The 26,293-nt window shown below is 44.7% G+C and overlaps 1 protein-coding gene across 3 annotated transcripts in view; it reads right to left on the minus strand.

Annotated features, from left to right (window-relative positions):
• Positions 1 to 25,871, minus strand: part of LOC124023033 (gamma-secretase activating protein) — a 44,808-nt gene extending 18,937 nt beyond the window's left edge. Inside the window, exons 1-23 of one of the 3 annotated variants that reach the window (XM_046337609.1) lie at positions 25,378 to 25,870; positions 25,168 to 25,238; positions 23,604 to 23,660; positions 23,284 to 23,353; positions 21,959 to 22,006; positions 21,390 to 21,478; positions 21,158 to 21,227; positions 20,947 to 20,996; positions 20,751 to 20,855; positions 19,886 to 19,942; positions 19,745 to 19,791; positions 19,526 to 19,611; positions 19,388 to 19,390; positions 17,997 to 18,074; positions 17,767 to 17,850; positions 16,651 to 16,743; positions 13,023 to 13,164; positions 12,683 to 12,767; positions 11,074 to 11,143; positions 10,829 to 10,989; positions 6,341 to 6,475; positions 3,835 to 3,893; positions 1,269 to 1,300 (exon numbers count right to left, since the gene is read on the minus strand). In XM_046337609.1, coding sequence (XP_046193565.1) covers positions 1,269 to 1,300; positions 3,835 to 3,893; positions 6,341 to 6,475; positions 10,829 to 10,989; positions 11,074 to 11,143; positions 12,683 to 12,767; positions 13,023 to 13,164; positions 16,651 to 16,743; positions 17,767 to 17,850; positions 17,997 to 18,074; positions 19,388 to 19,390; positions 19,526 to 19,611; positions 19,745 to 19,791; positions 19,886 to 19,942; positions 20,751 to 20,855; positions 20,947 to 20,996; positions 21,158 to 21,227; positions 21,390 to 21,478; positions 21,959 to 22,006; positions 23,284 to 23,353; positions 23,604 to 23,660; positions 25,168 to 25,238; positions 25,378 to 25,465 — 1,780 coding nt within the window. In that variant the 5' untranslated portion in view covers positions 25,466 to 25,870. Of the gene's footprint in view, positions 1 to 1,268; positions 1,301 to 3,834; positions 3,894 to 6,340; positions 6,476 to 10,828; positions 10,990 to 11,073; positions 11,144 to 12,682; positions 12,768 to 13,022; positions 13,165 to 16,650; positions 16,744 to 17,766; positions 17,851 to 17,996; positions 18,075 to 19,387; positions 19,391 to 19,525; positions 19,612 to 19,744; positions 19,792 to 19,885; positions 19,943 to 20,750; positions 20,856 to 20,946; positions 20,997 to 21,157; positions 21,228 to 21,389; positions 21,479 to 21,958; positions 22,007 to 23,283; positions 23,354 to 23,603; positions 23,661 to 25,167; positions 25,239 to 25,377 lie in introns of all 3 variants that reach the window. The other 2 variants (XM_046337610.1, XM_046337611.1) reach the window with 2 other exon arrangements.
• Positions 25,872 to 26,293: the final 422 nt, after the last annotated feature.

Genomic DNA, 26,293 nt, shown 5'->3' on the forward strand with positions numbered 1-26,293 from the left:
TGGGGTCAGGAAGCAGTGAAGGAGAGGAGAAAAAAGGAAAGCAAGCGAGAGAGACGCCCTTCTCCTCCCATTCTTATATAACCATGTGGCATTCTTCCCCTCTTTTCTCTCTCTCTCCTGAATGATAAATCATCAACAACTGTGGGCTCCGAGAGCGATGTTCTCCAGTGGACTCAAGTATGTGACCCTGAAACTCAAGTTGGGGGATTTCTTTAACTGAAGCAGAAGACATTTCCTATCTGTAGTCAAGGGTAAATGAGCTCACGTTAACTGACCTGCCAGCATCTTAATATACCAGTGTTATTCTAGGAATAATAATCACAATAACAGCTTCATAGCCAAAGGACCAATATCAAGCTCTAGAGAGGCAAGGTTTCTCACAATCCTAGAGACACGGTTTCTCACAATCCTAGAGACAAGGTTTCTCACATTCCTAGAGAGACAAGGTTTCTCACAATCCTAGAGACAAGGTTTCTCACAATCCTAGAGACAAGGTTTCTTACAATCCTAGAGAGACAAGGTTTCTCACAATCCTAGAGACACGGTTTCTCACAATCCTAGAGACACGGTTTCTCACAATCCTAGAGACAAGGTTTCTCACAATCCTAGAGAGACAAGGTTTCTTACAATCCTAGAGACAAGGTTTCTCACATTCCTAGAGAGACAAGGTTTCTCACAATCCTAGAGAGACAAGGTTTCTCACAATCCTAGAGACAAGGTTTCTCACAATCCTAGAGACAAGGTTTCTCACAATCCTAGAGACAAGGTTTCTTACAATCCTAGAGACAAGGTTTCTTACAATCCTAGAGACAAGGTTTCTCACATCCCTAGAGACAAGGTTTCTTACAATCCTAGAGACAAGGTTTCTTACATTCCTAGAGACAAGGTTTCTTACAATCCTAGAGACAAGGTTTCTCACATTCCTAGAGAGACAAGGTTTCTCACATTCCTAGAGAGACAAGGTTTCTCACATTCCTAGAGAGACAAGGTTTCTCACATTCCTAGAGAGACAAGGTTTCTCACATTCCTAGAGAGACAAGGTTTCTCACATTCCTAGAGAGACAAGGTTTCTCACATTCCTAGAGAGACAAGGTTTCTTACATTCATAGAGACAAGGTTTCTCACATTCCTAGAGACAAGGTTTCTCACAATCCTAGAGACAAGGTTTCTCACAATCCTAGAGACAAGGTTTCTCACATTCCTAGAGAGACAAGGTTTCTTACATTCCTTCTATTAATGATGGTGGCTTTTAGAATGTGACATCTTACCAAGATTCCAGCTGTCCACCATCGACAGAACTCTGAAAATAACAGAGGAAATATCAGATGATGTGACTTACTTGACTTTTAAGTGGAAACTGTATCTGTGTGTATACAGCATCTCTACGTGTCTGTGTGTATACAGCATCTCTACGTGTCTGTGTGTATACAGCATCTCTACGTGTCTGTGTGTATACAGCATCTCTACGTGTCTGTGTGTATACAGCATCTCTACGTGTCTGTGTGTATACAGCATCTCTACGTGTCTGTGTGTATACAGCATCTCTACGTGTCTGTGTGTATACAGCATCTCTACGTGTCTGTGTGTATACAGCATCTCTACGTGTCTGTGTGTATACAGCATCTCTACGTGTCTGTGTGTATACAGCATCTCTACGTGTCTGTGTGTATACAGCATCTCTACGTGTCTGTGTGTATACAGCATCTCTACGTGTCTGTGTGTATACAGCATCTCTACGTGTCTGTGTGTATACAGCATCTCTACGTGTCTGTGTGTATACAGCATCTCTACGTGTCTGTGTGTATACAGCATCTCTACGTGTCTGTGTGTATACAGCATCTCTACGTGTCTGTGTGTATACAGCATCTCTACGTGTCTGTGTGTATACAGCATCTCTACGTGTCTGTGTGTATACAGCATCTCTATTGTGTCTGTGTGTATACAGCATCTTATTGTCTGTGTGTATACAGCATCTCTACGTGTCCCTGTGTTATACAGCATCTCTATTGTCTGTGTGTATACAGCATCAGTCTTATTGATCTGTGTTAATATCAGCATCTCTATTGTCTGTGTGTATACAGCATCTCTACGTGTCTGTGTGTATACAGCATCTCTACGTGTCTGTGTGTATACAGCATCTCTACGTGTCTGTGTGTATACAGCATCTCATTTACATTACATTCCAGTCCATTTGGCCATGCTCTTATCCAGAGCAACTGTTGGTGCATTCACCTTATGACATCCAGTGGAACAGTCATTTACAATAGTGCATCTAAATCTTAAAGGGGGGGATTACTTATCCTATCCTAGGTGGGGTTTCAGGTGTCTCCAGAAGGTGGTGATTGATCTCTACGTGTCTGTGTGTTTGAGTGTTATTATCTATCAGTGTTACAGATTTCGTGTTAATATCTACAGATGGCTTATTGTCCCCAGTGTTAATATCTATCAGCTCCAGTTTCAACTGTTCAGTGCCTTATTGTTATTTGATATCTATCAGTGTCATTTATCCCTTTGTTAATATCTTGGTCATGTCCTGTGTTAATATCTATCAGTGTCATTGATCCCTGTGTTAATATCTATCAGTGTTATTGATCCCGTGTTAATATCTATCAGGTTTGATCCCTGTGTTAATATCTATCAGTGTTTCATTGATCCCTGTGTTAATATCTACACCTGTCATTGTTTGCTGTTTGGGGTTATCAGTGTCATTGATCCCAGTGTTAATATCTATCAGTGTCATTGATCCCAGTGTTAATATCTATCAGTGTCATTGATCCCTGTGTTAATATCTATCAGTGTCATTGATCCCTGTGTTAATATCTATCAGTGTCATTGATCCCTGTGTTAATATCTATCAGTGTCATTGATCCCTGTGTTAATATCTATCAGTGTCATTGATCCCTGTGTTAATATCTATCAGTGTCATTGATCCCTGTGTTAATATCTATCAGTGTCATTGATCCCTGTGTTAATATCTATCAGTGTCATTGATCCCTGTGTTAATATCTATCAGTGTCATTGATCCCTGTGTTAATATCTATCAGTGTCATTGATCCCTGTGTTAATATCTATCAGTGTCATTGATCCCTGTGTTAATATCTATCAGTGTTATTGATCCCTGTGTTAATATCTATCAGTGTTATTGATCCCTGTGTTAATATCTATCAGTGTTATTGATCCCTGTGTTAATATCTATCAGTGTCATTGATCCCTGTGTTAATATCTATCAGTGTCATTGATCCCTGTGTTAATATCTATCAGTGTTATTGATCCCTGTGTTAATATCTATCAGTGTCATTGATCCCTGTGTTAATATCTATCAGTGTCATTGATCCCTGTGTTAATATCTATCAGTGTCATTGATCCCTGTGTTAATATCTATCAGTGTCATTGATCCCTGTGTTAATATCTATCAGTGTCATTGATCCCTGTGTTAATATCTATCAGTGTCATTGATCCCTGTGTTAATATCTATCAGTGTCATTGATCCCTGTGTTAATATCTATCAGTGTCATTGATCCCTGTGTTAATATCTATCAGTGTCATTGATCCCTGTGTTAATATCTATCAGTGTTATTGATCCCTGTGTTAATATCTATCAGTGTCATTGATCCCTGTGTTAATATCTATCAGTGTCATTGATCCCTGTGTTAATATCTATCAGTGTCATTGATCCCTGTGTTAATATCTATCAGTGTCATTGATCCCTGTGAGTTTGTCTCTCTGTGCTTTCAATAGTGAAGTTCCCCCTGTACCCCACCAACACACTTCCTCCAACACACACAACATTCTGCAACACACAAGAGACCCTTCGCTCTTCGGTTCTCCACCTACTGTTTAGTGTTCTCCTCAATGTGACGTAGATAGTTAGAAGCCTTCTTGTTCTTTGACTTCTGAAACAGAGAGTGAAGAACGTGTTCTCTAACTTCTGGAACAGACAGAATGAGGAACGTGTTCTCTGACTTCTGGAACAGACAGAATGAGGAACGTGTTCTCTGACTTCTGGAACAGACAGAATGAAGAACGTGTTCTCTGACTTCTGGAACAGACAGAATGAGGAACGTGTTCTCTAACTTCTGGAACAGACAGAATGAGGAACGTGTTCTCTGACTTCTGAACAGACAGAATGAGGAACGTGTTCTCTGACTTCTGGAACAGACAGAGTGAAGAACGTGTTCTCTGACTTCTGGAACAGACAGAGTGAAGAACGTGTTCTCTGACTTCTGGAACAGACAGAGTGAAGAACGTGTTCTCTAACTTCTGGAACAGACAGAGTGAAGAACGTGTTCTCTGACTTCTGGAACAGACAGAGTGAAGAACGTGTTCTCTGACTTCTGGAACAGACAGTGAAGAACGTGTTCTCTGACTTCTGGAACAGACAGAGTGAAGAACGTGTTCTCTGACTCCTGGAACAGACAGTGAAGAACGTGTTCTCTGACTTCCTCTTATGAAGGTATACTGTACTACATGTTACATGTCCATGTTAGTCATTTAGCACATACAAGAGCAATTAGGGTTCATTGCCTTCTGGAACAGACAGATTCGTCTCAGGGATTCGAGCCAGCAACCTGTTACTGACCCATCGCTCTGAAACGCTAGGCTACCTGTTGAAGTGGTTCTATAAGAGAATATGTCAGAATGAAATGATGAATGTTTTCATACTGTCCTACTGCTAGCTGCAGTGTAAAGCTTAGGATCAGAGAGAGAGACTATGGTTCCATACTGTCCTACTGCTAGCTGCAGTATAAAGCAGGATCAGAGAGAGAGACTATGGTTCCATACTGTCCTACTGCTAGAATGCAGTGTAAAGCTTAGGATCAGAGAGAGACAGAGTGAGGATGGTTCCATACTGTCCTACTGCTAGCTGCAGTGTAACAGATCAGAGAGAGAGAATGGTTCCATACTGTCCTACTGCTAGCTGCAGTGTAAAGCTTAGGATCAGAGAGAGAGACCATGGTTCCATACTGTCCTACTGCTAGCTGCAGTGTAAAGCTTGGGATCAGAGAGAGAGACTATGGTTCCATACTGTCCTACTGCTAGCTGCAGTATAAAGCTTGGGATCAGAGAGAGAGACCATGGTTCCATACTGTCCTACTGCTAGCTGCAGTGTAAAGCTTAGGATCAGAGAGAGAGACCATGGTTCCATACTGTCCTACTGCTAGCTGCAGTGTAAAGCTTAGGATCAGAGAGAGAGACTATGGTTCCATACTGTCCTACTGCTAGCTGCAGTGTAAGGCTTAGGATCAGAGAGAGAGAGACCATGGTTCCATACTGTCCTACTGCTAGCTGCAGTGTAAAGCTTGGGATCAGAGAGAGAGACTATGGTTCCATACTGTCCTACTGCTAGCTGCAGTGTAAAGCTTGGGATCAGAGAGAGAGACCATGGTTCCATACTGTCCTACTGCTAGCTGCAGTATAAAGCTTGGGATCAGAGAGAGAGACCATGGTTCCATACTGTCCTACTGCTAGCTGCAGTGTAAAGCTTGGGATCAGAGAGAGAGACCATGGTTCCATACTGTCCTACTGCTAGCTGCAGTATAAAGCTTGGGATCAGAGAGAGAGACCATGGTTCCATACTGTCCTACTGCTAGCTGCAGTGTAAAGCTTGGGATCAGAGAGAGAGACCATGGTTCCATACTGTCCTACTGCTAGCTGCAGTGTAAAGCTTGGGATCAGAGAGAGAGAGACCATGGTTCCATACTGTCCTACTGCTAGCTGCAGTGTAAAGCTTGGGATCAGAGAGAGAGACCATGGTTCCATACTGTCCTACTGCTAGCTGCAGTGTAAAGCTTAGGATCAGAGAGAGAGACCATGGTTCCATACTGTCCTACTGCTAGCTGCAGTATAAAGCTTGGGATCAGAGAGAGAGACCATGGTTCCATACTGTCCTACTGCTAGCTGCAGTATAAAGCTTGGGATCAGAGAGAGAGACCATGGTTCCATACTGTCCTACTGCTAGCTGCAGTGTAAAGCTTAGGATCAGAGAGAGAGACTATGGTTCCATACTGTCCTACTGCTAGCTGCAGTGTAAAGCTTGGGATCAGAGAGAGAGACCATGGTTCCTGTGGTGCACTAAGCTCCCAGAGATAATCTATATTCCAGTCTCTCTGTGTGAACTCACCAGGGTCGCTAGCAGTGTGTCTGGCAGACTGTGAGAGGTTCTGTGAGAGGTTCTGGATCTGCAGTTTGATCCTCTAATATGTGTGAACTCACCAATGCTGCTACATTGTAGGTGTGAACAGAACTCACCAGGGTAGTGAGCAGCTTGGTCCAGTCTGGCAGGTTCTGAGATGCTCTGTATCATGGGTTTGATCCTCTAATAGGTGTGAACAGAACTCACCAGGGTAGTGAGCAGCTTGGTCCAGTCTGGCAGGTTCTGAGATGCTCTGTATCGTGGGTTTGGAACCGCCTCAAAGTACTTCATCTTTTCTGTGCTCCACTGCAGCTCTTCCCAATAACCCTGGAGACTCCTGGCCTGCAGAGAAACAATACCAAACATCTAGTCAACACCAGATGTTTACTACTTTTACAGTTTGTGCAAAATAAGTCCATTTGCTATGGTCATCTTGAGACCTCCTTGGAAATTATTTATGGCACAGGGTTCATACTACATAACATTAAATGAAACGCACTTGATTGTAACAAATGGTTCATGTTTTTCCTTTAATTAAAGACGGCCTCCATCTACAGAATAATCACTGGGTAATTCATTGTAAATAGCCCAGTTTATATAATATTATCACGTCCCTTCCTTCAAGGGACGTGATATGGTACACAGAAAATACCCGAGCTCTGAAGCAAGCTTCCAGAAAATTGGAACGGAAATGGCGCCACACCAAACTGGAAGTCTTCCGACTAGCTTGGAAGGATGGTACCGTGCAGTACCAAGAGCCCTTACTGCTGCTCGATCGTCCTATTTTTCTAACTTAATTGAGGAAAATAAGAACAATCCATACTGTGGCAAAGCTAACTAAAAAGCAGCATTCCCCAAGAGAGGATGACTTGCACTTTAGCAGTGATAAATTCATGAACTTTTTGAGGAAAAGATTATGATTATTAGAAAGCAAATTACGGACTCCTCTTTAAACCTGGTTCCTCCAAACCTCAGTTGTCCTGAGTCTGCACAACTCTGCCAGGACCTAGGATCAAGAGAGACGCTCAAGTGTTTTAGTACTATATCTCTTGACACAATGATGAAAATAATCATGGCCTCTAAACCTTCAAGCTGTATACTGGACCCTATTCCAACTAAACTACTGAAAGAGCTGCTTCCTGTGCTTGGCCCTCCTATGTTGAACATAATAAACGGCTCTCTATCCACTGGATGTGTACCAAACTCACTAAAAGTGGCAGTAATAAAGCCTCTCTTGAAAAAGCCAAACCTTGACCCAGAAAATATAAAAAACTATCGGCCTATATCAAATCTTCCATTCCTCTCAAAGATTTTAGAGAAGGCTGTTGCGCAGCAACTCACTGCCTTCCTGAAGACAAACAATGTATAAAATGCTTCAGTCTGGTTTTAGACCCCATCATAGCACTGAGACGGCACTTGTGAAGGTGGTAAATGACATTTTGATGGCATCGGACCGAGGCTCTGCATCTGTCCTCGTGCTCCTAGACCTTAGTGCTGCTTTTGATACCATCGATCACCACATTCTTTTGGAGAGATTGGAAACCCAAATTGGTCTACACGGACATGTTCTGGCCTGGTTTAGGTCTTATCTGTCGGAAAGATATCAGTTTGTCTCTGTGAATGGTTTGTCCTCTGACAAATCAACTGTACATTTCGGTGTTCCTCAAGGTTCTGTTTTAGGACCACTATTGTTTTCACTATATATTTTACCTCTTGGGGATGTTATTCGAAAACATAATGTAAACTTTCACTGCTATGCGGATGACACACAGCTGTACATTTCAATGAAACACGGTGAAGCACCAAAATTGCCCTCGCTAGAAGCATGTGTTTCAGACATAAGGAAGTGGATGGCTGCAAACTTTCTACTATTAAACTCCAAAACAGAGATGCTTGTTCTAGGTCCCAAGAAACAAAGAGATCTTCTGTTGAATCTGACAATTAATCTTAATGGTTGTACAGTCGTCTCAAATAAAACTGTGAAGGACCTCGGCGTTACTCTGGACCCTGATCTCTCTTTTTTGAAGAACATATCAAGACCATTTCGAGGACAGCTTTTTTCCATCTACGTAACATTGCAAAAATCAGAAACTTTCTGTCCAAAAATGATGCAGAAAAATTAATCCATGCTTTTGTCACTTCTAGGTTAGACTACTGCAATGCTCTATTTTCCGGCTACCCGGATAAAGCACTAAATAAACTTCAGTTAGTGCTAAATACGGCTGCTAGAATCCTGACTAGAACCAAAAAATTTGATCATATTACTCCAGTGCTAGCCTCTCTACACTGGCTTCCTGTCAAAGCAAGGGCTGATTTCAAGGTTTTACTGCTAACCTACAAAGCATTACATGGGCTTGCTCCTACCTACCTCTCTGATTTGGTCCTTGATCCGTCGCTACGGTCACAAGACGCAGGCCTCCTAATTGTCCCTAGAATTTCTAAGCAAACAGCTGGAGGCAGGGCTTTCTCCTATAGAGCTCCATTTTTATGGAACGGTCTGCCTACCCATGTCAGAGACGCAAACTCGGTCTCAACCTTTAAGTCTTTACTGAAGACTCATCTCTTCAGTGGGTCATATGATTGAGTGTAGTCTGGCCCAGGAGTGGGAAGGTGAACGGAAAGGCTCTGGAGCAACGAACCGCCCTTGCTGTCTCTGCCTGGCCGGTTCCCCTTTTCCACTGGGATTCTCTGCCTCTAACCCTGTTACGGGGCTGAGTCACTGGCTTGCTGGGGCTCTCTCGTGCCGTCCCTGGGGGGTGCGTCACCTGGGTGGGTTGATTCACTGTTGTGGTCGGCCTGTCTGGTTTCCCCCCTTTGGGTTGTACCGTGTCGGAGATCTTTGTGGGCTATACTTTGTCTCAGGATGGTAAGTTGGTGGTTGTAGATTTCCCTCTGTGGTGTGGGGGCTGTGCTTTGGCAAAGTGGGTGGGGTTATATCCTTCCTGTTTGGCCCTGTCCGGGGTGTCCTCGGATGGGGCCACAGTGTCTCCTGACCCCTCCTGTCTCAGCCTCCAGTATTTATGCTGCAGTAGTTTATGTGTCGGGGGGCTAGGGTCAGTTTGTTTATCTGGAGTACTTCTCCTGTCCTATTCGGTGTCCTGTGTAAATCTAAGTGTGCGTTCAATTCTCTCCTTCTCTCCTTTCTCTCTCTCGGAGGACCTGAGCCCTAGAACCATGCCCCAGGACTACCTGACATGATGACTCCTTGCTGTCCCCAGTCCACCTGGCCATGCTGCTGCTCCAGTTTCAACTGGCCTGGGCCCTAGGACCATGTCCCAGGACTACCTGACATGAGGACTCCTTGCTGTCCCCAGTCCACCTGGCCATGCTCCTGCTCCAGTTTCAACTGTTCTGCCTTACTATTATTCAACCATGCTGGTCATTTATGAACATTTGAACATCTTGGCCACGTTCTGTTATAATCTCCACCCGGCACAGCCAGAAGAGGACTGGCCACCCCACATATGCTCTCTCTAATTCTCTCTTTCTTTCTCTCTCTCGGAGGCCTGAGCCCTAGGACCGTGCCCCAGGACTACCTGACATGATGGCTCCTTGCTGTCCCCAGTCCACCTGACTGTGCTGCTGCTCCAGTTTCAACTGTTCTGCCTTATTATTATTTGACCATGCTGGTCATTTATGAACATTTGAACATCTTGGTCATTTTCTGTTATAATCTCTACCCGGCACAGCCAGAAGAGGACTGGCCACCCCACATAGCCCGGTTCCTCTCTAGGTTTCTTCCTAGGTTTTGGCCTTTCTAGGGAGTTTTTCCTAGCCACCGTGCTTTTACACCTGCATTGTTTGCTGTTTGGGGTTTTAGGCTGGGTTTCTGTACAGCACTTTGAGATATCAGCTGATGTACGAAGGGCTATATAAATAAATTTGATTTGATTTGATTTGATTTATCTGTTACTGAGCACTGGATCTACTTCTCACTCCTGTCTGCCCCCACAGGAAGCGGCGCAGGTCCTAATCCAGGCACTTGTCATCTCCCGTCTGGATTACTGCAACTCGCTGTTGGCTGGGCTCCCTGCCTGTGCCATTAGACCCCTTCAACTCATCCAGAACGCCGCAGCCCATCTGGTGTTCAACCTTCCCAAGTTCTCTCACGTCACCCCGCTCCTCCGTTCTCTCCACTGGCTTCCAGTTGAAGCTCGCATCCGCTACAAGACCATGGTGCTTGCCTACGGAGCTGTGAGGGGAACGGCACCTCAGTACCTCCAGGCTCTGATCAGGCCCTACACCCAAACAAGGGCACTGCGTTCATCCACCTCTGGCCTGCTCGCCTCCCTACCACTGAGGAAGTACAGCTCCCGCTCAGCCCAGTCAAAACTGTTCGCTGCTCTGGCCCCCCAATGGTGGAACAAACTCCCTCACGACGCCAGGACAGCGGAGTCAATCACCACCTTCCGGAGACACCTGAAACCCCACCTCTTTAAGGAATACCTAGGATAGGATAAAGTAATCCTTCTCACCCCCCCCCTTAAAAGATTTAGATGCACTATTGTAAAGTGGCTGTTCCACCGGATGTCATAAGGTGAATGCACCAATTTGTAAGTCGCTCTGGATAAGAGCGTCTGCTAAATGACTTAAATGTAATGTAATGTAATGTAGTGGCTAACCTGGAAATAAATCACTAAATATTACACACTGATCAGGTAGTTGAATAGCTGGAGTGGGTGAAAGACATCTTACCTTTCCTTTGAACACTGGTTCAGCATGGAGCTCTGTGGTGCAGGTGACACCGGGGACCTGGTCTAGAGCCTCAGGTACCTTCTTCTTCTCAAACACAGAGGAGTAGGGTAGGACTTCATCCAGACTGAGACACTTCTTATAGATGATCCTGTACAGTGACGCTGTCGTTGAAGGGAGACCATGATTCTTCCATAAAACACCACAAAAATACATTTTAAAACGATGATAAGTCTTGTTCCACTTACCCAGAATAAATTCCTGAATTTGATCGAAGGTGTCGAACGGCATGACATTGTCACAGATCCAATCTATGATCTGCAGAGAAAACACGTGAAGTAACAGCAGTGCTATGTGACAACATCTTGGTATTGTTACTATAGTAACTCCAGTGTTACCACACATGCATAAAGCCATGTTATGTAAAGGGTTTCCACAGAGTGGATGAAACCACAGCAGCCTCGTCCTCCTGGACCTCTAAGACGGGTTTCCGCTCTGTGTTAGTGAGTCGTCATGACCACAGAGACACCGTTTAGAACAAGTACTGCAATGGAGATTTCAAGTGCAGCACTTTCTCTATTATAAACAACCTGACTCATGGTCAGCACCCAGTCCTGAACTTCTCCCTCCAAAACATCTCTCTTTCACTCTTCAAAGGGGGAAACACTCTAGACCCAAACTGCTACAGACCTATATCTATCCTACCCTGCCTTTCTAAGGTCTTCGAAAGCCAAGTTAACAAACAGATCACCGACCATTTAGAATCCCACCGTACGTTCTCCGCTATGCATTCTGGTTCCCGAGCTGGTCGTGGATGCACCTCAGCCACGCTCAAGGTCCTAAATGATATCATAACCGCCATCGATAAGAGGCAATACTGTGCAGCCGTATTCATTGATCTGGCCAAGGCTTTCGACTCTGTCAATCACCACATCCTCATCGGCAGAGTCAGCAGCCTTGGTTTCTCAAATGATTGCCTCGCCTGGTTCACCAACTACTTCTCTGATAGAGTTCAGTGAATCAAATCGGAGGGACTGTTGTCCGGGCCTCTGGCAGTCTCTATGGGGGTGCCACAGGGTTCAATTCTCAGGCCGACTCTCTTCTCTGTATACATCAATGATGTCGCACTTGCTGCTGGTGATTCTCTGATCCACCTCTACGCAGACGACACCATTCTGTCTTTGCTAGGTAAAGCACCACCTTATCTCAGCTCACTGGTCACCATAGCAGCACCCACCCGTAGCACGCGCTGCAGCAGGTATAATTCACTGGTCACCACCAAAGCCAATTCTTCCTTTGGCCGCCTCTCCTTCCAGTTCTCTGCTGCCAATGACTGGAACGAACTGCAAAACTCACTGAAGCTGGAGACTCATATCTCCCTCACTAACTTTACACTCCAGCTGTCAGAGCAGCTCACAGATCACTGCACCTGTACATAGCCCATCTGTAAATAGCCCATCGAACTACCTCATCCCCATACTGTTAATTATTTATTTTGCTCCTTTGCACCCCAGTATCTCTACTTGCACATTCATCTTCTGCACATCTACCATTCCAGTGTTTAATTGGTATATTGTAATTACTTCGTCACCATGGCCTATTTATCCCTTATCTTGCCTCATTTGTACACACTGTATATAGACTTTTCTATTGTATTATTGACTGTATGTCTGTTTATTCCATGCGTAACTGTGTTGTTTGTGTCGCACTGCTTTGCTTTATCTTGGCCAGGCCGCAGTTGAAAATGAGAACTAGCCTACCTGGTTAAATAAAGGTTAAATATATATATTTTAAACACACTGTGTCTCTCTCTCTCTCTGAACAAAGTGTCTCGTGGGTGTTCCTTGCATCTCCTACCTTCAGTTCTAGTGCAGCGTTGGGTCCCATGTAGAGCAGCAGACAGTGCAGGGCAGCCAGGCGTTGAGCATCAGGTCTCCTGTGGCTACAGCACAGAGCATAAGACATCATGAATACGACATAAACAGAGGAGTGTACCACCACTATAATACTCAATGCTGCAGTACCTTCTACATGCTGTAAGCATGAAATACACTCAAGACCATTTTCCATTCAACAACGGATTGAGCTATATGTTATTCTATTATATTCTATTCTATTCCACTCTATTATATTATATTCTACTCCATTCCATTCTATTCCATTCCATTCCATTCTATTCTATTCTAGTCCATTCTACCTGCAGTGCAGGAGGTCCATTAGGAAGGAGGGGTTGAGGTCTACAGTGTACATCCTGCCTGTGTTCAGGTCCAGCAGAGAGGACTCGGGTAGAGACAATACCACACTGTCTGATCCCAACACACCCAGCTCTGCATCAACACCTGTAACACAGTTACACTGGGGCCATCATCAACACAGTTACACTGGGGCCATCATCAACACCTGTAACACAGTTATACTGAGGCCATCATCAACACAGTTATACTGAGGCCATCATCAACACAGTTACCCTGGGGCCATCATCAACACAGTTACACTGGGGCCATCATCAACACAGTTACACTGGGGCCATCATCAAGTTACACTGGGGCCACCAACACAGTGGGGCCATCAAACACAGTTACACTGGGGCCATCATCAACACAGTTACACTGGGGCCATCATCAACACAGTTACACTGGGGCCATCATCAACACAGTTACACTGGGGCCATCATCAACACCTGTAACACAGTTACACTGGGGCCATCATCAACACAGTTACACTGGGGCCATCATCAACACAGTTACACTGGGGCCATCATCAACACAGTTACACTGGGGCCATCATGCAACACAGTTACACTGGGGCCATCATCAACACAGTTACACTGGGGCCATCATCAACACAGTTACACTGGGGCCATCATCAACACAGTTACACTGGGGCCATCATCAACACCTGCAACACAGTTACACTGGGGCCATCATCAACACAGTTACACTGGGGCCATCATCAACACCTGTAACACTGGGGCCATCATCACACAGTTATACTGATCATCAACACAGTTACACTGGGGCCATCATCAACACAGTTACACTGGGGCCATCATCAACACAGTTACTGGGGCCATCATCAACACAGTTACACTGGGGCCATCATCAACACCTGTAACACAGTTACACTGGGGCCATCATCAACACAGTTACACTGGGGCCATCATCAACACAGTTACACTGGGGCCATCATCAACACAGTTACACTGGGGCCATCATCAACACAGTTACACTGGGGCCATCATCAACACAGTTATACTGGGGCCATCATCAACACAGTTACACTGGGGCCATCATCAATACCTGCAACACAGTTACACTGGGGCCATCATCAACACAGTTACACTGGGGCCATCATCAATACCTGCAACACAGTTACACTGGGGCCATCATCAACACAGTTACACTGGGGCCATCATCAACACAGTTACACTGGGGCCATCATCAACACAGTTACTGGGGCCATCATCAACACAGTTACACTGGGGCCATCATCAACACAGTTACACTGGGGCCATCATCAACACCTGTAACACAGTTACACTGGGGCCATCATCAACACAGTTACACTGGGGCCATCATCAACACAGTTACACTGGGGCCATCATCAACACAGTTACACTGGGGCCATCATCAACACAGTTACACTGGGGCCATCATCAACACAGTTACACTGGGGCCATCATCAACACAGTTACACTGGGGCCATCATCAACACAGTTACACTGGGGCCATCATCAACACAGTTACACTGGGGCCATCATCAACACAGTTACACTGGGGCCATCATCAACACAGTTACACTGGGGCCATCATCAACACAGTTACACTGGGGCCATCATCAACACAGTTACACTGGGGCCATCATCAACACCTGTAACACAGTTATACTGAGGCCATCATCAACACAGTTATACTGAGGCCATCATCAACACAGTTACACTGGGGCCATCATCAACACAGTTACACTGGGGCCATCATCAACACAGTTACACTGGGGCCATCATCAACACAGTTACACTGGGGCCATCATCAACACAGTTACACTGGGGCCATCATCAACACAGTTACACTGGGGCCATCATCAACACAGTTACACTGGGGCAACACAGTTACACTGGGGCCATCATCAACACAGTTACACTGGGGCCATCATCAACACCTGGGGCCAACACAGTTACACTGGGGCCATCATCAACACAGTTACACTGGGGCCATCATCATCATTACACAATCACAGTTACACTGGGGCCATCATCAACACAGTTACACTGGGGCCATCATCAACACAGTTACACTGGGGCCATCATCAACACAGTTACACTGGGGCCATCATCAACACAGTTACACTGGGGCCATCATCAACACAGTTACACTGGGGCCATCATCAACACAGTTACACTGGGGCCATCATCAACACAGTTAGGGGCCATCATCAACACAGTTACACTGGGGCCATCATAACACAGTTACACTGGGGCCATCATCAACACAGTTACACTGGGGTTACACTGGGGCCATCATCAACACAGTTACACTGGGGCCATCATCAACACAGTTACACTGGGGCCATCATCAACACAGTTACACTGGGGCCATCATCAACACAGTTACACTGGGGCCATCATCAACACAGTTACACAGTTACTGGGGCTCATCAACACAGTTACACTGGGGCCATCATCAACACAGTTACACTGGGGCCATCATCAACACAGTTACACTGGGGCCATCATCAACACAGTTACACTGGGGCCATCATCAACACAGTTACACTGGGGCCATCATCAACACAGTTACACTGGGGCCATCATCAACACAGTTATACTGAGGCCATCATCAACACAGTTACACTGGGGCCATCATCAACACATGTAACACAGTTACACTGGGGCCATCATCAACACAGTTACACTGGGGCCATCATCAACACAGTTACACTGGGGCCATCATCAACACAGTTACACTGGGGCCATCATCAACACAGTTACACTGGGGCCATCATCAACACAGTTACACTGGGGCCATCATCAACACAGTTACACTGGGGCCATCATCAACACAGTTACACTGGGGCCATCATCAACACAGTTACACTGGGGCCATCATCAACACAGTTATACTGAGGCCATCATCAACACCTGTAACACAGTTACACTGGGGCCATCATCAACACAGTTACACTGGGGCCATCATCAACACAGTTACACTGGGGCCATCATCAACACAGGCCATCATCAACACAGTTACACTGGGGCCATCATCAACACAGTTACACTGGGGCCATCATCAACACAGTTACACTGGGGCCATCATCAACACAGTTACACTGGGGCCATCATCAACACAGTTACACTGGGGCCATCATCAACACAGTTACACTGGGCCATCATCAACACAGCCATCATCAACACAGTTACACTGGGGCCATCATCAACACAGTTACACTGGGGCCATCATCAACACAGTTACACTGGGGCCATCATCAACACAGTTACACTGGGGCCATCATCAACACAGTTACACTGGGGCCATCATCAACACAGTTACACTGGGGACATCATCAACACAGTTACACTGGGGCCATCATCAACACCTGTAACACAGTTATACTGAGGCCAGTTTAACAAACACACACTTGGGCTGCATCTGAAATGACTCCCTATTCCTCATATAGTCCACTGTCGGTAACCAGGGTCGTGTTCATAGACACATAATGGAGTGAAACACAGAGGTGTCTCAACCGTTAAAAAAAACTCATTTCCTTTTCCATTGCAAAACAATTGGCTACGGTGTGTCCTAATGAACATGCCCCAGGTCTAGCCTTACCTGAGAGGAAGAGGCTGTGGCAGAGCAGCTCCTGTTGCCTGGTGTTGATGCAGTGCAGGAAGTGACCAGACAGGTAGACTACCACGTAGTAACCTGGGCAGAGAACAGCTGGCTAGTCTACATTTATTCAACAGCTATCTTGGACTGACCTCAAATGTTTTTGGTTTGTTTATTTGTTTATTCTCTTATGTAAATGTCTACTGTACAATAATACAAACATCCTATCACAAATAACTCCTAAAACCACTTCCTCAGTCCCAAGTAGAAGTAGCACTATCAGGGGCTGTGATAGGATGGATGGGCTGTGTGGGAGTGTTCCAGTGGGTTCTGAAGAGGTTATGATAGGATGGATGGGCTGTGTGGCAGTGTTCCAGTGGGTACTGAAGAGGGATGGGCTGTGTGGGAGAGTTCCAGTGGGTACTGAAGAGGGATGGGCTGTGTGGGAGTGTTCCAGTGGGTACTGAAGAGGGATGGGCTGTGTGGGAGTGTTCCAGTGGGTACTGAAGAGGGATGGGCTGTGTGGGAGTGTTCCAGTGGGTACTGAAGAGGTTGTGATAGGATGGATGGGCTGTGTGGGAGTGTTCCAGTGGGTACTGAAGATGGATGGGCTGTGTGAGAGTGTTCCAGTGGGTATTGAAGAGGGATGGGCTGTGTGAGAGTGTTCCAGTGGGTACTGAAGAGGGATGGGCTGTGTGGGAGTGTTCCAGTGGGTACTGAAGAGGGATGGGCTGTGTGGGAGTGTTCCAGTGGGTACTGAAGAGGGATGGGCTGTGTGGGAGTGTTCCAGTGGGTACTGAAGAGGGATGGGCTGTGTGAGAGTGTTCCAGTGGGTACTGAAGAGGGATGGGCTGTGTGAGAGTGTTCCAGTGGGTACTGAAGAGGGATGGGCTGTGTGAGAGTGTTCCAGTGGGTACTGAAGAGGTTGTGATAGGATGGATGGGCTGTGTGGGAGTGTTCCAGTGGGTACTGAAGAGGGATGGGCTGTGTGAGAGTGTTCCAGTAGGTACTGAAGAGGTTGTGATAGGATGGATGGGCTGTGTGGGAGTGTTCCAGCAGGTTCTGAAGGGGCTGTGATAGGATGGACAGGACGTCTGTGAGACAGATGTGCTGACTGACCTATAGGGATGAAGAGAGGGAGGAGATCTGTACTACATGAACTAGGGGTGCCATCCAGAGCCACTGAGAACGTTTTACTGCAGCCTGTAGAGGGCAGAGAGACTCTGGTAGATTACAATGTACAACTTGAAACTTAGAAGAACTTAGGGTTTTCTCTGACGGAATTTAATTAGTAATTTGTGAATAATGTATGGAACTAATGCAACATGGTAAGACGTATAATACTGGACCTCTGTGCACCAGGACTACGGTGTATGTGATCTCCTGGTTGACACAAGCAGGCTGGCTGTAACACACACACATACTCCCTGCAATCAACAGTAAGGAGCAGGTATTAAAACAACCAATTACACTCTAACAACAGATTAATACAAAGAAGAAGAAGAAGAAGAAGCTAAACCAGAAGAAGAAATATAAGCAGAAGAAGAAGCAGAACCAGAACCAGAAGAAGCAGAAGAAGCAGAAGCAGCAGAAGAAGAAGAACTAGAAGAAGAAAAAGCAGAAGAAGAACTAGAAGAAGAAGAACTAGAAGAAGAACTAGAAGAAGAACTAGAAGAAGAAAAAGCAGAAGAAGAACTAGAAGAAAAAAAGCAGAAGAAGAACTAGAAGAAAAAGCAGAAGAAGAACTAGAAGAAAAAGCAGAAGAAGAACTAGAAGAAAAAGCAGAAGAAGAACTAGAAGAAAAAGCAGAAGAAGAACTAGAAGAAAAAGCAGAAGAAGAACTAGAAGAAAAAGCAGAAGAAGAACTAGAAGAAAAAGCAGAAGAAGAACTAGAAGAAAAAGCAGAAGAAGAACTAGAAGAAAAAGCAGAAGAAGAACTAGAAGAAAAAGCAGAAGAAGAAAAAGCAGAAGAAGCAGAAGAAGAAAAAGCAGAAGAAGCAGAAGAAGAAAAAGCAGAAGAAGCAGAAGAAGAAAAAGCAGAAGAAGCAGAAGAAAAATCAGAAGAAGAACCAGAAGAAGCAGAAGAACCAGAACCAGAAGAAGCAGAACCAGAACCAGAAGAAGCAGAACCAGAACCAGAAGAAGCAGAACCAGAAGAAGAAGCAGAAGCAGAAGCAGAAGAAGCAGAAGAACCAGAAGCAGAAGAAGCAGAAGAACCAGAAGAGGAAGCAGAAGCAGAAGAAGCAGAAGAACCAGAAGCAGAAGAAGCAGAAGAACCAGAATCAGAATAAGAAGCAGAATCAGAAGAAGAAGCAGAAGAAGAAGTAGAAGAACCAGAATCAGAAGAAGAAGCAGAAGCAGAAGAAGAAACAGAAGGATAGCATTTTAACAATGTGGTATTGATTGGGGTCTTATTAAAAGCAACAGTGTTTCATTGGTTGAATCTTGAATGTCATTTGGAATAAGTAGCACAGTGAAGTGATTATGATCCTGGCCCCGGGCCGTCGTCAACCATCTTTCGATTTGATAGGCCTTTCAAAGAAACACAAATTATTTTTACGATTGGGAAGCCTGCAGCATTTCCAATTGTGCAGCTTGACTAATGCCATCTTGAGAATTGAGAAGTTGTATTAAATCTGGGCTCTGTGAAGGGAGTGTGATTGTGCTGGTGGTGGACTGAACTGTCCATTGATCAAGGAGTGACACAGTTCATCTAGATCACAGTAGCTACAGCACTTACCCTCTGTTTCCATTCACGTCCCATGTCAAACAAAAAGTAATGACAAACTCAATGAAAGAGGAATGTTCTCCGAGCGTAGAACATTATCAACACAGTACAGTATGGAGGTGAATCAGTTTATGTTCAACCAAAACCTGCCTGTGTTATTGGTGATCACCACCATCCTCATCTCCTCCCGTTCATGCTGCGTCTCTTGGTGATGGTCAAAGCCCAGGTTAACAAACCTAGGGGTCAAACACACTAGGAGTTATCCATACAGCATGACCAGAAATGGCTGAATATTGATGAACTGTTTTCAGGAAATACACAGTTTAGCTGTCTTATCTTATTTAATTTAATTTCACTTTTCATTCTTACCTCATACAGGTGAAAGGGTTAGAGGTCAACTCCAGGACAAGCTCAAACTGTCGGGAAGAGGGGGAAGCATTAAGTAGCCTGACCTGAAATCACTACCCATAAAGTGTTCATGATTAAATGATTTCTGCTGCTATGTCTCACCAAGGTCTCACAGTTGTGGTCATGGCCGAATTGCACACATTTCAGCACAGCTTTTTCCTGACAGAGAAAGAAGGGAGGTCATTATTGCATTAATAGGAGGAATTTCAGCATTCTTCTTCACAATTCAAAAGAAACAGAACATGTTAGTTTAAGGTGTTGTTGCCCAGGTCAGAGCCTAGTGTGTTACCTACAGTACCAGTCAAATGTTTGGACACACCTACTCATTCAAGGGTTTTTCTTTATTTTTACTATTTTCTACATTGTAGAATAATAGTGAAGACATCGACACTATCAAATAACACATATGAAATAATGTAGTAACCAAATAAGTGTTAAACAAATCCAAATATATTTTATATTTGAGATTCTTTAAAGTAGCCACCCTACTATGGATCATTTGTTTTGAACAGGGCAATGACCCAACACACCTCCAGGCTGTGTAAGTGCTATTTGACCAAGGAGAGTGATGAAGTGCTGCATCAGATGACCTGGCTCTCCACAATCACCCAGCCTCTACCCAATTGAGATGGTTTGGGATGAGTACGACCGCAGAGTGAAGGAAAAGCAGCCAATAAGGGCTCAGCATATGTTGGAACTCCTTCAAGACTGTTGTAAAAGCATTCCAGGTGAAGCTGGTTGAGAGAATGACAGTAGTGCAAAGCTGTCATCAAGGCAAAGGCTGGCTACTTTGAAGAATCTCAAATATAAAATATATTTAGATTTGTTTAAGACTTTTTTGGTTACTACATGATTCCTTATGTGTTATTTGATGTCTTCACTATTATTCTACAATGTAGAAAATAGAAAAAATAAAGAAAAACCCTTGAATGAGTAGGTATGGTATGTTATGTATATGGTATGTTACCCTGTGTGTGAGGTAGAAGAGTCTCTGTGTCTGGCTGTCCCACTGGACCCAGCTGAAATCCTCTGCCACCCTGTCTTTGGCCAGGCACTCTGGACTCAACATCACCTGTTAGAACACCAGTCAACAGGAAGTGATGTCACTACGGAACAGTTGCATTCCATTCCAGCACTCTATAGTCTGTGACAGTGTTTCTTACCACTCTGTAACCCTCTTGTCTGACCAGCATCACATGGAGCTGCTCCACATCTGAAAGGTCAAAGGTCAAAGTTCAAAGCCTAAACCCTGAAGGCCCAGTGGCCCTACCCTCCCAAAAACAGAGAACAGTGTCATCTAATGTCTTTGTACTATCATAGTTAAAAGCTGTGACCCTCAGAGATTCGACACCACTTCACTTTCCAGATACTCACAGCCATCTTCTGCTACCAGCAGCAGGTGACTCTCCAGCACCGAGTCCCTCTCTGTGTCTGGATGGAGGAACTGTATGAAACCAAAGATGACTGGTTAACATTCTTTGTAGTAGAACCAGGTGATAGCACATTGTTACATCAATGTAATAACAACCGAGCGGAAGTTTATTGTAATAGGTGTAACTGATAAGAGTACAGTAGAGTCCAAGTACAAAACAATACAGCTCTATACCTGAACTCTGACCCGGCAGTCGACAGCCTTCAGGACCTTAGTGTTGTTAATGGGATGGATCTCAATGAGGAGGGTCAGACATTTTGAAACTAGGAGTAGACAATTGAAAGGTGTTATATATGGTAATGATTAACTTCACTGACCTGAAACAGCAGAAAACTGCTGTGCTGCCCTTGTGATCACCGCTGCTCATTCCAACACACACAGGTGACCGATATAGTGCGGCCTACAGCCAATAGTTGTGTACAGTTTGAACCTGTCGTGTAGAGTACACTTGAAACACTTAAAAATCTGTGGTGCATCTGACTATTAGAGTTGTAGTGAATACAGCCACGGGTCTGTCTCCCTAAAGGCTCAGAGAGAACCAGAGGGAAACAGAGAGCTAGTTATCAGCAGGATATGGCTCACCACTTCCCTCTTCATAACATACTGTAGATTTACATGGTTTTCTGTCCAGTTGCATTTCTCTAATCTTCAGCTTCTGTGTTTGTTTGTATCAGTGTTGGGAGGTGTGTGTGTCAGTGTGTGTGTGTATGTGAGGCGGGGTCGAGCCAAGGGGAGACAGGTACCTGGTCTGAGGCGCTCCTCTGTTCTTGTCCTCTGTGCCAAACTGACCGCTAAAAATGAGATTAAAAGACAAGTATGTGAGGTGATGTGGGTTCAGTGACGTGACTTCAATACAATGGCTCTTGGCTGTCGGCTCAGTCACAAGACATTGTTCCTCTCTCGTGATGATAAGATTCTCCCACGGGGTGATCACAATCTTGGACTGGAAATGTCAGTAGGCTGTATGTAGGAAAACCTGTATCTAGTCCAACACTGACACACGAGGGGAGGAGACACTGGCTCAACACTTCAGTGAGGATCCTTGTTTCACTGTCTGTGTGTCTTTGTACTACGCATGTGTGTCACATAGAATTAGAATACCATGGATTCTAGAGTTTTATCTGTTCTACACCATAGAATTAGAATACCATGGATTCTAGAGTTTTATCTGTTCTACACCATAGAATTAGAATACCATGGATTCTAGAGTTTTATCTGTTCTACACCATAGAATTAGAATACCATGGATTCTAGAGTTTTATCTGTTCTACACCATAGAATTAGAATACCATGGATTCTAGAGTTATCTGTTCTATGGATTCTAGAGTTATCTGTTCTAGAATTAGAATACCATGGATTCTAGAGTTATCTGTTCTACACCATAGAATTAGAATACCATGGATTCTAGAGTTTTATCTGTTCTACACCATAGAATTAGAATACCATGGATTCTAGAGTTTTATCTGTTCTACACCATAGAATTAGAATACCATGGATTCTAGAGTTTTATCTGTTCTACACCATAGAATTAGAATACCATGGATTCTAGAGTTTTATCTGTTCTACACCATAGAATTAGAATACCATGGATTCTAGAGTTTTATCTGTTCTACACCATAGAATTAGAATACCATGGATTCTAGAGTTTTATCTGTTCTACACCATAGAATTAGAATACCATGGATTCTAGAGTTTTATCTGTTCTACACCATAGAATTAGAATACCATGGATTCTAGAGTTTTATCTGTTCTACACCATAGAATTAGAATACCATGGATTCTAGAGTTTTATCTGTTCTACACCATAGAATTAGAATACCATGGATTCTAGAGTTTTATCTGTTCTACACCATAGAATTAGAATACCATGGATTCTAGAGTTTTATCTGTTCTACACCATAGAATTAGAATACCATGGATTCTAGAGTTTTATCTGTTCTACACCATAGAATTAGAATACCAGGGATTCTAGAGTTTTATCTGTTCTACACCATAAAATTCAATAGAACAATTAAAGTATCTCTATGTTCTACACATTCTATTTCTAAGTCCATGAACAGGTCCTTACCCAGCAGAGTCTCCTCCTTATTCAGAGAACAGCTGCTGACACACACCTGCTTGTCAAAGGTGTAGAGGAGCTGTGAAGAGAGGGAAGAGGGGTTAGGGGAGAGGTGAGAGGGGTAAGGGGACAGGGGTTAGGGGACAGGGGTTAGCGCCCATGATGAACACTACAAACAGCTGGTGGTGATCAGGCAGTGTACTAGGAGTAACCTCACATTCCATTAAGACTATGGACTGGCATATACACACATACTCACCCACTCACTCACTCACTCTTATTGTCACACACACACAGTCACACACACACCCACACAGAGGAAGCTCTACCTTATTCTGTCTGGTATTGGGGTCGTATTTCCCGATCCTGGTGGTCCCTGTTTCCCCCTGAGAGATGAGAGGAGGGAGGAGGAAAGCCATTACGGCTCATAATGACTGTGTGTGTGTGTGTGTGTGTGTGTGTGTGTGTGTGTGTGTGTGTGTGTGTGTGTGTGTGTGTGTGTGTGTGTGTGTGTGTGTGTGTGTGTGTGTGTGTGTGTGTGTGTGTGTGTGTGTGTGTGTGTGTGTGTGTGTGTGTGTAATGACCTATACTTATGCCCATGACATCTCAGCTGTCTATGTGGGGCTTAACACTCCCTCACAGTCTGAGGATACTTTATGAACAACTCTATGTTATAAAGACACGGAATACCTCTTAACCAGTAGCTCTTAACCAGTAGCTCTTAACCAGTAGCTCTTAACCAGTAGCTTATTCAGCTGCAGTGGTCTGTCATGAGTCTTTGGGCTTCTATTTGGAGCCTAAGTCCCAGATCCCCATGGCCCCTGGTCAAAAGTAGTGCACTATAGGGTATAGGGTGCCATTGGGATGCTGTACTATAGGGTATAGGGTGCCATTGGGATGCTGCACTATAGGGTATAGGGTGCCATTGGGATGCTGCACTATAGGGTATAGGGTGCCATTGGGATGCTGCACTATAGGGTATAGGGTGCCATTGGGATGCTGCACTATAAGGAATAGGGTGCCATTGGGATGCTGCACTATAGGGTGCCATTGGGATGCTGCACTATAGGGTGCCATTGGGATGCTGCACTATAGGGTATAGGGTGCCATTGGGATGCTGCACTATAGGGTATAGGGTGCCATTGGGATGCTGCACTATAGGGTATAGGGTGCCATTGGGATGCTGCACTATAGGGTGCCATTGGGATGCTGCACTATAGGGTGCCATTGGGATGCTGCACTATAGGGTGCCATTGGGATGCTGCACTATAGGGTGCCATTGGGATGCTGCACTATAGGGTATAGGGTGCCATTGGGATGCTGCACTATAGGGTATAGGGTGCCATTGGGATGCTGCACTATAAGAAATAGGGTGCCATTGGGATGCTGCACTATAGGGTGCCATTGGGATGCTGCACTATAGGGTGCCATTGGGATGCTGCACTATAGGGTATAGGGTGCCATTGGGATGCTGCACTATTGGGAATAGGGTGCCATTGGGATGTTACACTATAGGGTATAGGGTGCCATTGGGATGCACCCTAGACAGAGAGAATGTTCCCACCACGTCCCGAAGAGCACACTGTTGGTTATGTGAAGAGCACACTGTTGGTTATGTGAAGAGCACACTGTTGGTTATGTGAAGAGCACACTGTTGGTTATGTGAAGAGCACACTGTTGGTTATGTGAAGAGCACACTGTTGGTTATGTGAAGAGCACACTGTTGGTTATGTGAAGAGCACACTGTTGGTTATGTGAAGAGCACACTGTTGGTTATGTGAAGAGCACACTGTTGGTTATGTGAAGAGCACACTGTTGGTTATGTGTGGAACGTCACGTTTGACATACCCATTATAATGCTATGTGAATGCCCCTTGCCCAGTGTCCACTTACTTTCCAGGAGTAGAGGACTCCTCCATCCCTTTCAATGTTGAGGATCCGAGTGTCAACGATCCCTGAGTATTCTGTGGAGGAAAAAATACATTTAGCCATTACATGTGTCACTACTATCATAGTATTTGTCACACATTGTCACCTTGTGCGTAAAGGCACAAAGTATACGTTTTGGATATCGGCAGAGCGATACAACCAGACAGCTCTTACCTTTGATTTTTCCGACAGTCGCCTCTTTCTTAAATATACTTGACAGCACATCCTGCTGCAAATCGAAAGTTGCGCTTAGTTGCAACATGTGTGCGGTTGACCTCCTCCACAACTTACTGATTTCCACGTCTAGTATGCATCAAACACTTATGAAGAAATACCTTCAATTTGAGCCTCCCCGATTTCACACTATCCGGAAGACGCCATCCCTATAGCCTGAAGTTACAACTTGGCATACAATGCAGCATCATGTGATAGTTGTACATAACGTTTTGATGATAGTCCAGGAGCCGTTTAAGCAGTGTTTAACGCACCGAAAATAAAGCAGAAGGCGTGATGTGAAAGGGAATCACTTCCCTTGAGATCTGCAGCCATTAAAGTAATTTACTCAACTTCACACCGAACAATATTCACAGCTCGCTGTGCCCTCTTCATAGAGCCCTCCCTCTCGGGTCAGACAGCGGAGACGCCCGCTCTGATAGGCCGGACAAGCGATCACTCCGGTGGCTCAGCATATCTCACCGCCTTTGCTGCCTGCCTGGGCTGGGTGTCACCTGATTATGGAATGGAGGTGCTGTGCGACCACCAGAGGGTAAAACATACACAAACACAGAAGGATATTTATTTAACATTCACAACAGCCTACTTTATCTTCGTTCTGCTATGTTGGTGTCTTTGTGTCCCTCATGCATTGTATCCTGTTATTGAAAAGGTTACCCCATTGACCATTCAATCTACTAGTCTTAACGCTATGTAATACTACCTGGCAATAAATTAGGCTAGTTATATCAGCACTGTCTCAAATTCGATTTTCAACAAATCTGCAACCAAGCTTCGTACCCACACGGTGGCGGAAGTGTATAGAAAACCTAATGCGAGCCGAACACTGTTCTGAATGAACCTACAGTAGCTTATT

The sequence above is a fragment of the Oncorhynchus gorbuscha genome, unplaced genomic scaffold (assembly GCF_021184085.1).
Source record: "Oncorhynchus gorbuscha isolate QuinsamMale2020 ecotype Even-year unplaced genomic scaffold, OgorEven_v1.0 Un_scaffold_1484, whole genome shotgun sequence".
Lineage (NCBI taxonomy): Eukaryota > Metazoa > Chordata > Actinopteri > Salmoniformes > Salmonidae > Oncorhynchus > Oncorhynchus gorbuscha.